This window comes from Mus caroli, unplaced genomic scaffold, assembly GCF_978045245.1.
Source record: "Mus caroli unplaced genomic scaffold, Mus_caroli_1 scaffold_13, whole genome shotgun sequence".
Classification (NCBI taxonomy): Eukaryota; Metazoa; Chordata; class Mammalia; order Rodentia; family Muridae; genus Mus; species Mus caroli.
The window spans coordinates 17,331,922-17,345,000 of NW_028227268.1; the positions used below are offsets into that span (position 1 = coordinate 17,331,922).

At 37.5% G+C, this 13,079-nt stretch overlaps 1 protein-coding gene across 1 annotated transcript in view; it reads right to left on the reverse strand.

The window, feature by feature from the left end:
* The window catches only part of Efcab3 (EF-hand calcium binding domain 3), a 418,970-nt gene that overhangs the window by 316,105 nt on the left and 89,786 nt on the right, over window positions 1-13,079 (reverse strand). Inside the window, exons 34-38 of the mRNA XM_085829216.1 lie at window positions 12,821-12,892; window positions 9,490-9,633; window positions 8,997-9,068; window positions 2,629-2,748; window positions 447-500 (exon numbers count right to left, since the gene is read on the reverse strand). Coding sequence (XP_085685342.1) covers window positions 447-500; window positions 2,629-2,748; window positions 8,997-9,068; window positions 9,490-9,633; window positions 12,821-12,892 — 462 coding nt within the window. The remainder of the gene's footprint in view (window positions 1-446; window positions 501-2,628; window positions 2,749-8,996; window positions 9,069-9,489; window positions 9,634-12,820; window positions 12,893-13,079) is intronic.

Here is a 13,079-nt window from a genome sequence, read left to right on the forward strand (position 1 = left end):
ATATAGAGAAATGTGGTTGATAAGCACAACAGAGTTTTATTCAGCCATTAAGTTTTATTAGCGATAAAGAAGACAGATTTTTTTTTCATTTGAAGTAAAATGGATGAAAACTAGAGATCACCAAGTTAAACAAAATAAGCTATACTCAAAAAAAGTCTCATGTGGACTTTATAAAGCTTAAAAAAGGAACAGGACATAAAAGGAAAAGGAGGGCTTGTAAGGTATAAAAGAGATTTGAGAAAAAGGAGACGACACAACAGGGCTAAACGTTGTGGTGGTTCTGATCAACGTAAGTCACATGCATGTTTGTGTAACTAACATATACTTTAAAAGAATCCAATCCACAAAATAAAAAAATTAAAATAATAAAGAATGAGCACAGCGCTCTTATCGGCCTCACGTGGTCTCACATGGTCTCACGTGGTCTCATATGATGATGTACTTACCTTTGAGCATCTTCACAGCACCGATCAATGTTTCCATATCTATGCCTTCATCGCCTAAGAAGTAAATTCACATACTTTCATGTAGTTCACATAAATTCACATATTTCCCCATCTCTTATAGCTCTGCTTCCCCACTTCTAAAACAGAGAACCCAACAGCACCTGTCTCAGAGCTGATAAACAATGACGTGCTTAACCCCATGCCTAGCACACGGTATATCCTCAAAAAATGACAACCACTGACTTGAATACTTTTGACAGTAAGAGAATCAGATTCTATACTTATTGTTCTCATGTAAAGAAGAGTAATAATACACATATTTTCCCTATTTAATGTTTGGATATAAGTATGCTGATTATAACATCACATGACCTTGGGAGTTTACAGGGCCATAAAGAATTACAGAGCTATGAAGAAGAGCTTTTCACAGAGAACAGTTAAAAATGTACTCCTGAATATATGGAGAGGGAAAAAACAGGGGTCTGTTTCTGTTTTTCACATTTGGAGGTCTTTAAAAATAAGTTATGGGAATATGACATGACTTTCATTTGCAAAGTTAGAAGTTATGACAGTATAAACTAATATTAACATTTAGCTTCTATATTGTCCTGATACTTATCTGTGTAGAAAGAAATCTGAATTATACAGTGTATTTGTTAGTTTATGTCAGCCTAACACAAGCCAGGGTCATTTGGAAAGAGGGATTTTTCAAGTGAGGACAGTACCTGTAAGATTGGCCTATAGGCACATCTGTTGAGCATTTTCTTGATTAATGATTGGTGTGGGGGAGCCTAGCACATCCTACTGTGGGTCGTGCCAACCCTAGGCAGGCCATCTTGAGCTGTATGAGAAAGCAGGCCAACCAAGCCATGAAAAGCAGTACTCCTCAATGGTTTCTGCTTCTGTTCCTGCCTCCAGGTTTCTGACTTGACTTCCTGCCCTTACTTCTCTCAGTCATGGAATATGACCCAGAAGTTGTAAGCAGAAATAAACCACTCCTCCACTATGTGACTTCTTGTTTTGGTGTTTTCTCATAGTGATAGAAGCTCTAACTAAGACAGAAATTGTTACCTGAGAGTGGTTTACTACTGCAACAGACCTGACAGTGTTGCTTATGGGAGAATTGTGGAAGGACGTTGGGAAAGCCATCACGTGTTCAAAGCTTATTGAGCTGTTGTAGGAACTTGAAGAATAACTGTGAGAGCAATAAGGTGTTGAAGGCCTGGCTGGTGAGGTTTTAGAGGGAAACTTGAGAAGCCCTTAATGACTCTATTCAATCCTTCAAATTAATATTCAAGAAAAACAATAGGTAGGCAAAAATCTTAACCAAAGATATTAAAGACCTTTATAGTGACTATAAGGCACTGAAGAGAAAACCTGTGGAAGACAGTAAGAGATGGGAAAACCTCCCATACTGACAGAGTAACAGAATTGTGTAAAATTGGCCATATAAACAACAGCAATCTACAGACTCAAAGTTATCATAATGAAAAAAATCCAGTGACATTCTTCACAGAAATGGACAAAATAATTTTAAAATTTGTATGCAAACACAAAAGACTCCGGATAGTCAAAAATAATCCTGAGCAAAAAGAACAGTGCTGGAGGTATCTTAATTCCTGACTTTAAACAAACTATATTTAACCAAAATAGCATGATACTGGCAAAAAAAAAAAAAAAAAAAAACCAGACATGTGGGCAAACAGAAAAAAAAGAAGAAAAAGCCCAAGCGGCTCTAGCTACTTCATTCTTGACAATGGTACCAACAACATACACTGAAAAACCTATACCCTCTTTATCAAGTGGCGACTGATGCAGGAGAAACTGGATATCGACATGTAGAATGTTCCCCATCTCTCACCCTGCACAAACACTAGTTCAAAACAGATCAAAGACCTTAAGATAAAAGCTGATAACCATTGGATGCTTTCTTGAAGAGCAGGGTAGCCTTTGAAGAGCTGTGCTTTAGGGAGAATTAACGGGGCAGCAGGATAAGCCAGCTACTCACATCCTCTCACCCTCTCAAACAATAAGAAGCAAGACTTTCGTGGTTGTGTAGTGATTGCTTTTGAAAAGGAGCTAGCTTAGATGCTTCCAATTCGTATTAGAAACTCCCACAGGGAGATCTCAGAACAAACAAACCCAGTAAGATTAACTACTATGAGATGTTTTGGAGCCTCACCAGGAACTGGCAGGTGTTCAAAAAGAGCCTCCTTCTCCTGGTCGGTGAGTGTTATGTCCATGCTTTTCAAAATGTCAACCACATTGCTGGCATCAATCTTTTCTTCTAAGGAAGCACGACCTAAGAGAATTAATGAAAACATGAAATCAAAATAAAATAAAAGTAGGATGTCTATGTAAGTGCTACATACTTTTTGAAATAGAAGAAAACTGTCCCTGGGTCTCTGTTACACTTTCCAACATGAATCACAGTTAAATGAATGGCTGGTGATGTAGCTCAGTGGCAGAGAACTTGCTTAGCATGAGCAAGGTCCTAAGTTCAACTCCCACAATTGTGAAAATAGTTTTTAAAAAAAACCCTTTTAATTCAATATAATATCTTGGTTATATAATTGTCTAATATGCCTGCTCTATGGTGCTAGGACTGGAACTTAGGGCTCTGTGCATGCTAGGCCAATATTCCCCAAATGAGTTGCATCTCCAGTCCTACAGGAATGTTTTGGATTGCAAATATTACTATAAATGAGTCTTCTGAGTGGGGGGATCTCCTGTGCTTCCTGGTGTTCTAGAAGTCTAAATTGTTTAAAATTTATTTATAGTTATGTATTAAACTTTCTTAGAATTAAAAAACAATGACATAGCACCGCTATTTTTAGCAGACATAGAGCAGCCAATAGACATGAAAAGTCTAATCCGTAAGCAGCAGCAACAAATTTCCATGTGAAGCCAACCATCACAAACTAGCGTTCAAGAAACAAAATGGGTATTTTAAATTGCTGTGTTGTTTCTATTTTTTGCCAAAGCACATACACATTTTAAAATATATTAAAAGAGTATTGTCACAGATAGTATTATTAGTTTAAAATTCCAATTTAGGAGCTGGACAGATGGTTTCATGGTGAAAAACACTTGCTCTTGCAGAGGACCCAGGTTCAAGTCCCAACTCCCACGTACTGTTTACAACCATCTATAACTTTAGTTTTCAGGGGATTCAATGACCCCTTTTAACTTTCAAGGGCACCAAGCACATGTGTGGTGTCCATACATACATGTAGGCAAAACATTCACACATAAAATGAAATGAATAAAGCTACTAAAACATTTTAATTAAACTTTACTCCTCTATATCTCTTACCCATAGCATATAATATCTAACATTAGCTAGATATTAGGCAGTTTCTTAGTTAATTAATTAATTAACATATGCTTCATTTATCCATAGATTCCTTTCTATATCTTACCCCTATCTATGTCACTTTATTAGCAACTATAAAATAAGAAATTAGATTCAAAATGTAAATAGTTCTGTCAACCTTGGTAAAATCATGAATGTTAATCATGGCAATACTGAAACATATAAAGTAACTCAAAATGCGACTTTATTCAATTCCAAATACATATAGAAGCATAAAGAGTCTCCAAAAAATCATTAACGAGGTTTCCTTTTTGGTTTTGTTTTTCTGGGCTGGCGCGATGACTCAGCGATTGAGAGCATGTGCTGCTCTTGCAGAGGACCTGAGTTCGGTCCCAAGCACCCACATCATAAGGTTCACAGCCACCTAACATCCAGAGCCAGAGAGATCTGACGCCTCTGGCCTCTGCTGGCACGTGTACTTATATGTACATACCCATCCAGAGACATAAACACATAATTTAAAATATTAAATATATTTTTAAAAGATTTTGTTTCTTAGAGATAATGAATCAGTCATGCATTTCTCTAATGCATAAATATGCCACCAAAATCAACATGCAAGTTTCTCAGTATCTCTCATAGCTTATCAAGAAGACATAAGAAAGAACATAGAGTGAAAACATTTTTTAGCAAGTACAAGAAAATGGGGCATTGTGGATTTTTTTTTATTATCTGGCAAAAAGATGTCAAGTAGTCAATTTGAGTGAGCTACCACTCTGACTACCTGTATACTAAGAAAATTTGGCCTATGACATCTAGCCTATTAGGAACACTAAAAGGTACCACCATACAAACTTCCTTGAGAAACCAAGGGAAGAAGAGTGAGTTCCAGGACAGCCAGGACTGCACAGAGGAATCCTGCCTTGAAGCAACAGCAACGATGACGACGACAACAACAACAACAAAAAAAAAAAAAACATTTTTTAAAAAGAAGTGCAAAAGGCCTTCTGTATAAAAGTAAAACAGGAATGAGATTGTTCAGCTGGTAAAGGTACCTGATGACCTAAGTTGGAACCTCAGTGCCCACAGTGAAAGGCAAGCATCAACTCCTACAAATTGTGCTCTGACTTCTACAGGTGTGCCACCACACACCCACATACATACACACACACACACACACACACACACATACACACACACAAATAAATAAGTGTCAAGAATTAAAATAAGAATGAGTAGCCCATGGCAAAGAGTTCATACTAAGAAGAATAAATAGAATATATAAATGAATAAATGAAGAAGAAAAATTTTTACATTAAACGGAAAATATAAAAACATAAAGAAAAAACACTCTTTAGAAATTAATTTACCAATTACAAAATGAATGATGAGGTTAGAAAATTAACATTTGGCTATCACAGTTGTAAAAATAGATTCAAATCTGCATTATAAAAAGACTGAACACAGTATGAGAAAGTTTAATGATAATTAAGATATTTAACTGCTTTCAAATACTCTGCCAGGTTTTCTCAATCTCTATAAAGGACAAAGAGCATACACAAGGTATAAGACTATCACCTAAGTATAAAAACAAAGTGACCATCAATAAAGGGAGGCCTAATGTCATGCATTTCTTAATACAATGAACAGAGAGGATATGGCATCATTACTGATATATACTCCTGTCAAAAGGACGTGATTCAACTTCTCATAAGGGAATTAACAACAAACCCAAGTGAGGGCCAGAATAGGTACTTTGTTCCCTGTTAGGGTCATCAAAGTCCATTGAAACAGGATCAAAGGAAACTCAAGAGAGATCCATAAGTAAATACAATGAGTGACCCTGGATTGCACCTCAGATCAGGAAACCAAGGAACAGTCCCAGCTCAGCACCTGCCTCACAGCCGAGAACAGACCGGCATCTCTATAAACCTACTGCTGCTGCCATAAGGCTTCAGAAAGCTCTGGTGTTCAAACGGCATATGCTGGCAGCCTTCCGTTTTGATGAAGTTAATGAATTAAGATTCTACTTTGTTTTTTTAATTTCAATTTTGTCCTGCTTAGGTACTGTGTCTATGGGTTCTTGTCATGCATCTGAGGGCCTTCTAAAGTAGGCAAGGAAAGGTTTCTAGTAAATCTGCTGTTGTCTTGGCAGACTGTACTGTTTAACCTAGTCATGTTTGATGATTTCCTCCACCCTCTTCAGCTCTTGATGGCTCTTTTTATGCAATTTTATTAGCAAAGGAATTTTCATGGGTAAAAGGACTTCTCAGAACGTGAGCCACGTGAGCCATGTCTATTATGTACCTTCAGCTTTTCACAATATTTACTAACTGACATCACGGCTGTCACGCTACTTAGAAAAGTATTTAGTTTGCCATCATCAACCCTATCACCTAGGAGACAATAAAAAGAAAAGCTATGAGAACATAGAAAATCAAGGACTATCTTCCTATCATATTCAATTCCAGTGGGAAAAGGGTTATAACTGTACTGTGGCAAGCTAGGTTTTCAGCAGCTGTGGGGCAGGGAAGTGATTTTTTTTTTCTCAAAATGGTAAATGCAGCCTTCTCATTAGAAAGACATGGTCACCAAGAAGGGGCACGCAAAGAGTGAAGGCACGAGGCATTGAAGGAGATCAGTGACATTCAAGAGTAGCACGGAAAATGCAATAATCATGATTGGGATTTTAGTGTTTCCCTCTCAGAAACTGACAGACGGAGAAGAGCTGAGAAAACTGTCAGCCATGCTCTCTGACTGAAGCACACACACTGTTTTTAAGTGCACACAGAAAAAAATCATATTCTGCACCATACAGCAAATACCAGTATATTGGCTATTGATATTTATGCATCATACGTTCTCTATGATGGAATTAAAAATGCCAATAAATTAAAATTTAGAAGTAGGGAATCAAGTGACACACTTCCAAACAATCCCTGGATCAACAGGGAAATTATTGGAAAAAGAAATGTGTCCCAAGAATGTGTGTGAAAAATAAAACACATCAACATCCATTAGCTATAGTAATTTGAACAATCACTGAAAACTCGGTGCATTTAATGTAGAAATAGAAATAAAGTGTAGTACAAAGAGAGTAAATGAAACAAATCAAATAAATACATTTTTAAAAAGTAGTTACACATTAAATTTAGAGCTGCAGCTCCTAGTAGGTAAGGCATAAATTTTACCTCAAGCTATTTATTATCTGTACAAAGAAAGAAACAAAACGTTTTCTCTATTAAGCTTCAGGGCATTTTTTTATTTACTACTAATTGCATTATGGATACTATTTTCAGGAGCTATGGTAATTCTTTATTTTGCAGGGATGGGGTAGGTGGCTGGAGATATGACTGAGTGATGAAGAGACCTCCCTGTTCTTGCAGAAGATCGAAGTTCAGTTTCTAGCACCCGTTTCAGGCAGCTTCAAACTACCTGAAACTCTAGTTCCAAGGGGTTTGATTTACTCTTGAAGCCTACACAGATGGCTGTGTGTATATGTGCATGCATGTATGTACACACGCACACACACACACAAATACAAAATAAAATGGACAGAGTATATTACTAAGAAATTCCCCCCAAAGCAACCCAAAAACAAAAGAACACACATGATAAGTGGATATTAGCCCAGAAGCTTGGAATACCCAAGATACAATTCAAAAACCACATGAAATGAAGACCAAAGTGTGGATAATTCAATCCTTCTTAGAAGGGGAAACAAAACACCCATGGAAGGAGTTACAGAGACAAAGTGTGGAGCAGAGACTGTAGGAATGACCATCCAGAGACTGCCCCACCTGGGGATCCATCTCATGTACAATCACCAAACCCAGACACTATTGTGGATGACAACAAGTGCTTGCTGACAGGAGCCTGATATAGCTGTCTCCTGAGAGGCTCTGCTAGTGTCTGACTAATACAGAAGTGGATGCTCACAGGCCCTTGGTCCTGTGAAGGCTCTATGCTCCAGTGTAGGGGAATGCCAGGGCCAGGAAGCAGGAGTGGGTGGGTTGGTGAGCAGGAGGAGGGAGGGGATAGGGGGGTTTTTGGAGGGGAAACCAGGAAAGGGGATAATATTTGAAATGTAAATAAAGAAAATATCTAATAAAAAGAAAAAAGAAAAAGAAATTCCCCCAAAGGAGGCATTTCTACATACATACATACATAAATAAATAAATAAATAAATAAATAAATAAATAACCCTTTTCTCCATAATGATTTTTGGTTTGTCAAATTTGTACAGTTATGTCTATCCAAAGCAATAAGCAATAGCTAGACTGTAAGCCCCTATAACATGAAGGGAGGGGGATATAATTTCAGCTTAATACTAGACTTATCCATCCCACTGTTGTTTTCAGTACTGTAGACACTGGAAATAAGAACACATCCAAAATCCCAGAAAGCTCAAACAACACAAACACCAAAAATCTAAAATAAAACCCTTAACACACTGTACAGTACTGTCAAAATTTTAGCAGGCTAAGTTTAGTTACAAGGAAAAACAGAAAGAAAGAAAAAGAAAAAGAAAAAGAAAAAGAAAAAGAAAAAAAGAAAAAGAAAAAAAAAAAAGAGGCCCAGACACAAAAATAACGAGTTAAAATAGCAAAATCTCAACAAAGAAATTCTCTTTTTTGTTTGTTTGTTTGGTTGGTTGGTTGGTTGGTTGTTTTTTTTGTTTGTTTGTTTTTGTTTTGTTTGTTTGTTTGTTTTTCGAGACAGGGTTTCTCTGTGTAGCCCTGGCTGTCCTGGAACTCACTCTGTAGACCAGGATGACCTCTAACTCAGAAATCCACCTGCCTCTGCCTCTCGAGTGCTGGGATTAAAGGCGTGTGCCACCACGCCCGGCTAGAAATTCTCTTAATATCGACAACAAAACTTTCCTCTCGGTTATTAGTGAAGAACTGATAGTTAGTGTTAAGAACTAATGATTTATTATATGCTACTATGTCTCATAAGTGGAGTTTGATGGCAACCAAGGAAATTAATTCTAGGTGATGGTTCGTTCTTTTTAACTAACGCCCTTAGTGAGACAGCATAGGCAACAAGACTCTGGTGTCTAGACAAGAAAGAAACTAACATTTCCCTGGTACTGCGGCCTTCTTCAGTTGTGCTAAAGATTAAGTGTGTGGCACAAAGGCATGCGAAATTGAGCTTACAGCCATCTGGAAAGGGGCCTACACCATGTCATTTTCTATCTCTATTCAACTAAACCAAAAAAAAAAAAAACTTACTTTCAGGGATAGATGAAAGCTGCACCTTGATCAATTGGTTCAGAAACTCTTCTAAGTTCAGTTTCCCGTCCTCTGGAAGGGAAAATGTCAGGGAACAGGGGGAAGGTCAGTGATAAGATAATGTATACAAGTAACGAGAGTAGTTGCTCTATTGGAAAGCGCTTTGTAGGCTTGGCTTTGAAATGTGGAGATATATACCAAGTCAGGCAGACTCACAGTATCGTTCTGACACACACATGCACACATGCCCATGCAAACACACACCCACACACACACACACACACACACACACACTAGTGCTGTGCATCCTTCTTTGCAAGGTGTTGCTAAGAATAGAATTGGACCTTGGATAACAGTGTCCAGACTCTCATCAGGTGGAAGGTCAAAGAAAGCTCAAGATAATGTATGAAGCGAATGCACCTCCACAGACACGAACAGTTCAAGACGACTCGTGTTACTGAGGTAAAGGTGATCAGAAACATTAAATCCTCACCTCTGTAGGCCATGTTCCTCAGTGCTGCCTCAATTATATCTTGGGGTAATGCAACCCCCATACTGTTCAAAATGTGGGGTAGATCATCATAATTTGTCTCGTTTTTCCTAATGGAGGCCAGAGTTTTCATGGGAGCTTGTATTTCTACGTGGAAATAAAATACACAATGTAGGAAAATTGAAAAACACTTGAAACATCCTGCATAATAACAAACACCTCTATCGCTTATTGCACTCAGCGCTTGCTGAGCTATGAGAAGAGCTTTGCATATAATATCAGCTAATATAAACCACCACCACCCAAATACCGAGGACACTATCAAATTTTCCTTAACTTATGAAGAAAGGAAAACAGTGTGGGAAAGACCATTCTTCATCCAAATATGGTTATTAATTGTGAAGTCAAGCTTAAAGACCAAAGTAATTAATTTTATAGTCAAAAATGTAGCCACTATGAAACAAAGTCATTGTAGATGTTTAAATTGAGAGTTAATAATTTATGAACATGTGTATATCACACACACATACACACAGCATGCTGGTATATGAATCATGAAAAAAAGAAAGGGACCATAAGAGGGGTTTAAAGAAAGGAGTTGGGAGAAAGGAAAGGGTAATAGAATTCTCTTTTTTTTTTTTTTTTTTTTTTTTTTTTTTTTTTTTTTCTCTTAATTTGGAACTTTGGACTTTTTCTTTTTTTTTTTTAATTTTTTTTTATTAGGTATTTTCCTCAATTACATTTCCAATGCTATCCAAAAAGTCCCCAATACACTCCCCCCCAGTCCCCTACCCACCCACTCCTACTTTTTGGCCCTGGCAATCCCCTGTACTGGGGCATATAAGGTTGGCAAGTCCAATGGGCCTCTCTTTCCAGTGATGGCCGACTAGGCCATCTTTTGATACAAATGCAGCTAGAGTCAAGAGCTCTGGGGTACTGGTTAGTTCATAATAATGTTCCACCTATGGGGTTGCAGTTCCCTTTAGCTCCTTGGGTACTTTCTCTAGCTCCTCCATTGGGGGCCCTGTGATCCGTCCAATAGCTGACTGTGAGCATCCACTTCTGTGTTTGCTAGGCCCCGGCATTGTCTCACAAGAGACAGCTATATCTGGGTCCTTTCAGCAAAATCTTGCTAGTGTATGCAATGGTGTCAGCGTTTGGAAGCTGATTATGGGATGGATCCCTGGATATGGCAGTCTTTAGATGGTCCATCCTTTCTTCACAGCTCCAAACTTTATCTCTGTAACTCTTTCCATGGGTGTTTTGTTCCCAATTCCAAGAAGGGGCACAGTGTCATTGTAGATGTTTAAAGTCATTGTAGATGTTTAAATTGAGAGTTAATAATTTATGAACATGTGTATATCACACACACACATACACACAGCATGCTGATATATGAATCATGAAAAAAGAAAAGGACCATAAGAGGGGTTTAAAGAAAGGAGTTGGGAGAAAGGAAAGGGTGATAGAATTCTTATGTCATGAACACAGAAAAGGAGACATTGGAGAAGAAGAGCAAAAAGGAGGTACAGGAAACTGGAGAGGAGGATGAAGGAGGAGCAATAAGAACCAAGCATTTGTGAAAATTCCATTAATGAACTGTATTCTTTTATATCCCAACTTTAAAAACATCAAATAAAAATTTAAATTATATGGTAACCTTAAAATATCTGTTTACATTCCTCCAGATATTCTGAAGTTATCCAAAAGTCAAAAGTTAGAAAATTGGTAGCCAGCAAGATGGCCCAGTAGGTAAACACACTTGCTACCAAGCCTGATGACCTGAATTCAATCCCCAGGAACCTCAGGGTGGAAGGAGAGAACTGACTCCCACAAGTTGTCCTCTGACCTTCAAACATGCAAGGTATTCATACATACATACAAATAAATAATCAAATAAAATGTAATTTAAAACCTTTTAAATTGGAAAAACTAGTCATAGTTTGACTATTCTCAAATATTTATTTTCTTTAAAGTGAACTACTTGTATGTACCAATATACAAAAATATCACACAAATAATAGTAAGATGACATTAATATATCAATAAAATGTAATATTTACTTTTTAAATTATATGCATAAATTATTTTCAGATTAAAAAAACCCACCTTAAAGTCTGTAACCATTTTATAAATACTAACTCTGTAAGAAGTTTATCAACAATTTATTTATAAGATCTTATTGGCCCCATTCTAAAGGATCAAGGATAAAATATTTTTTGTCTATTAAAATATCAAAAAAGGCAGTGGTAGTGTATGCCTTTAGTCCCAGCACTTGGGAGGCAGAGGCAGGTGGATCTCTGAGTTTGAGGCCAGCTTAGTCTATAGAGTGCGTTTCAGGAAAGCCGAGGCTACCCAGAGAAATCCTGTCTCAAACAAAACAAAACAAAACAAAACAAAACAAAACAAAACAAAACAAAACAAAACAAAACAAAACAAAAAATATTTTGCCTATGTGAATTTTGAACACATTCCAAATACGGATCTGAAGAACAATGTACCTTTGTAGCTATCCAAATTGAACCTTGAATGTGGTTCTGTTTCAAGTTTGCAATGACTACAGAGATAATTAAGCTACTTCAACCCTTCTCAAAAGACAGGCTTCTCCAAGCAGACCCAGAGAATCCAAAGTAGTTGTAGCTTTATAACCTGGTTTCAATTCATTTAAAATTTGATAATTTAAAAGTTCTAAAGACATCTCTTAAAAATGGAGATAGGCAGTTACCAAAATAAATTGCAGCCAGATTATATCCAGTGTCCCATGACTGCCATGGTGGATGAAGAGGAAAAAGCCTGGGGGAGCTCTGTAACTTTGAGTATTTTCCTGTATGTTCCTATGTTTCAACAGTAAATTTAACAAGGGAACAATAGCTTTAGTTCCTCAGGATTTCAGTAAAATGGCTGAGAGCCAACTGATAATGGCGTCCATTTTGTATCCCAGCTTGGACAGAAAATGAATTCTCCAGATAGCTTTGGGGCATTCCCTGTTGTTTTCTTTGGTTTGTTTTGGGTTTGGGTTTTGGGTTTTGGTGGTGGTGGTGGTGGTGGTGGTGGTTGATTTGGTTTGGTTTGGTTTTGGTAGAAGCCAAAGTCAGGGGCTTTCTTAATTTTTTTTTTTACTTATTCACTTGTTTTTGGTTTTTTGTTTGTTTTAGATATTCCAGAAACCATAAATCAAGAAAAGCTCATGACGGGGCCCCTGTCGACTCTTTAGGCAGATCACAATTGCTGTGGAAATGTGTGCTGCTCAGTAAAACTAGAAAACTGCTCAGTGCAAGTTGTGAAAATAAACGTATTCTTCTCAAGCTGTCTTTTAAAAAGAATTCCCACTTACTTGAACTTTTATTGAAATGTGGTGTCCCTTTCAGCTTCGTCAGCCATTCTTTTAAATCCACATTTCCCTCCTCTGAAAATGAAGGCGAAGAACAGGCAGCTTTAGGTTAAAAGTTACGCACGCTTGCTTAGCTTCCTAAACCAAAGCTATCCCCTTGCGGTTCTAAGTCTGGTTCCGGGATACACAACTCAGAATGACAGAAAGGCACAATGGCTAGAATGACTCTTATGTCTTTCTGTGGTGAAGCCAATGAATCGTG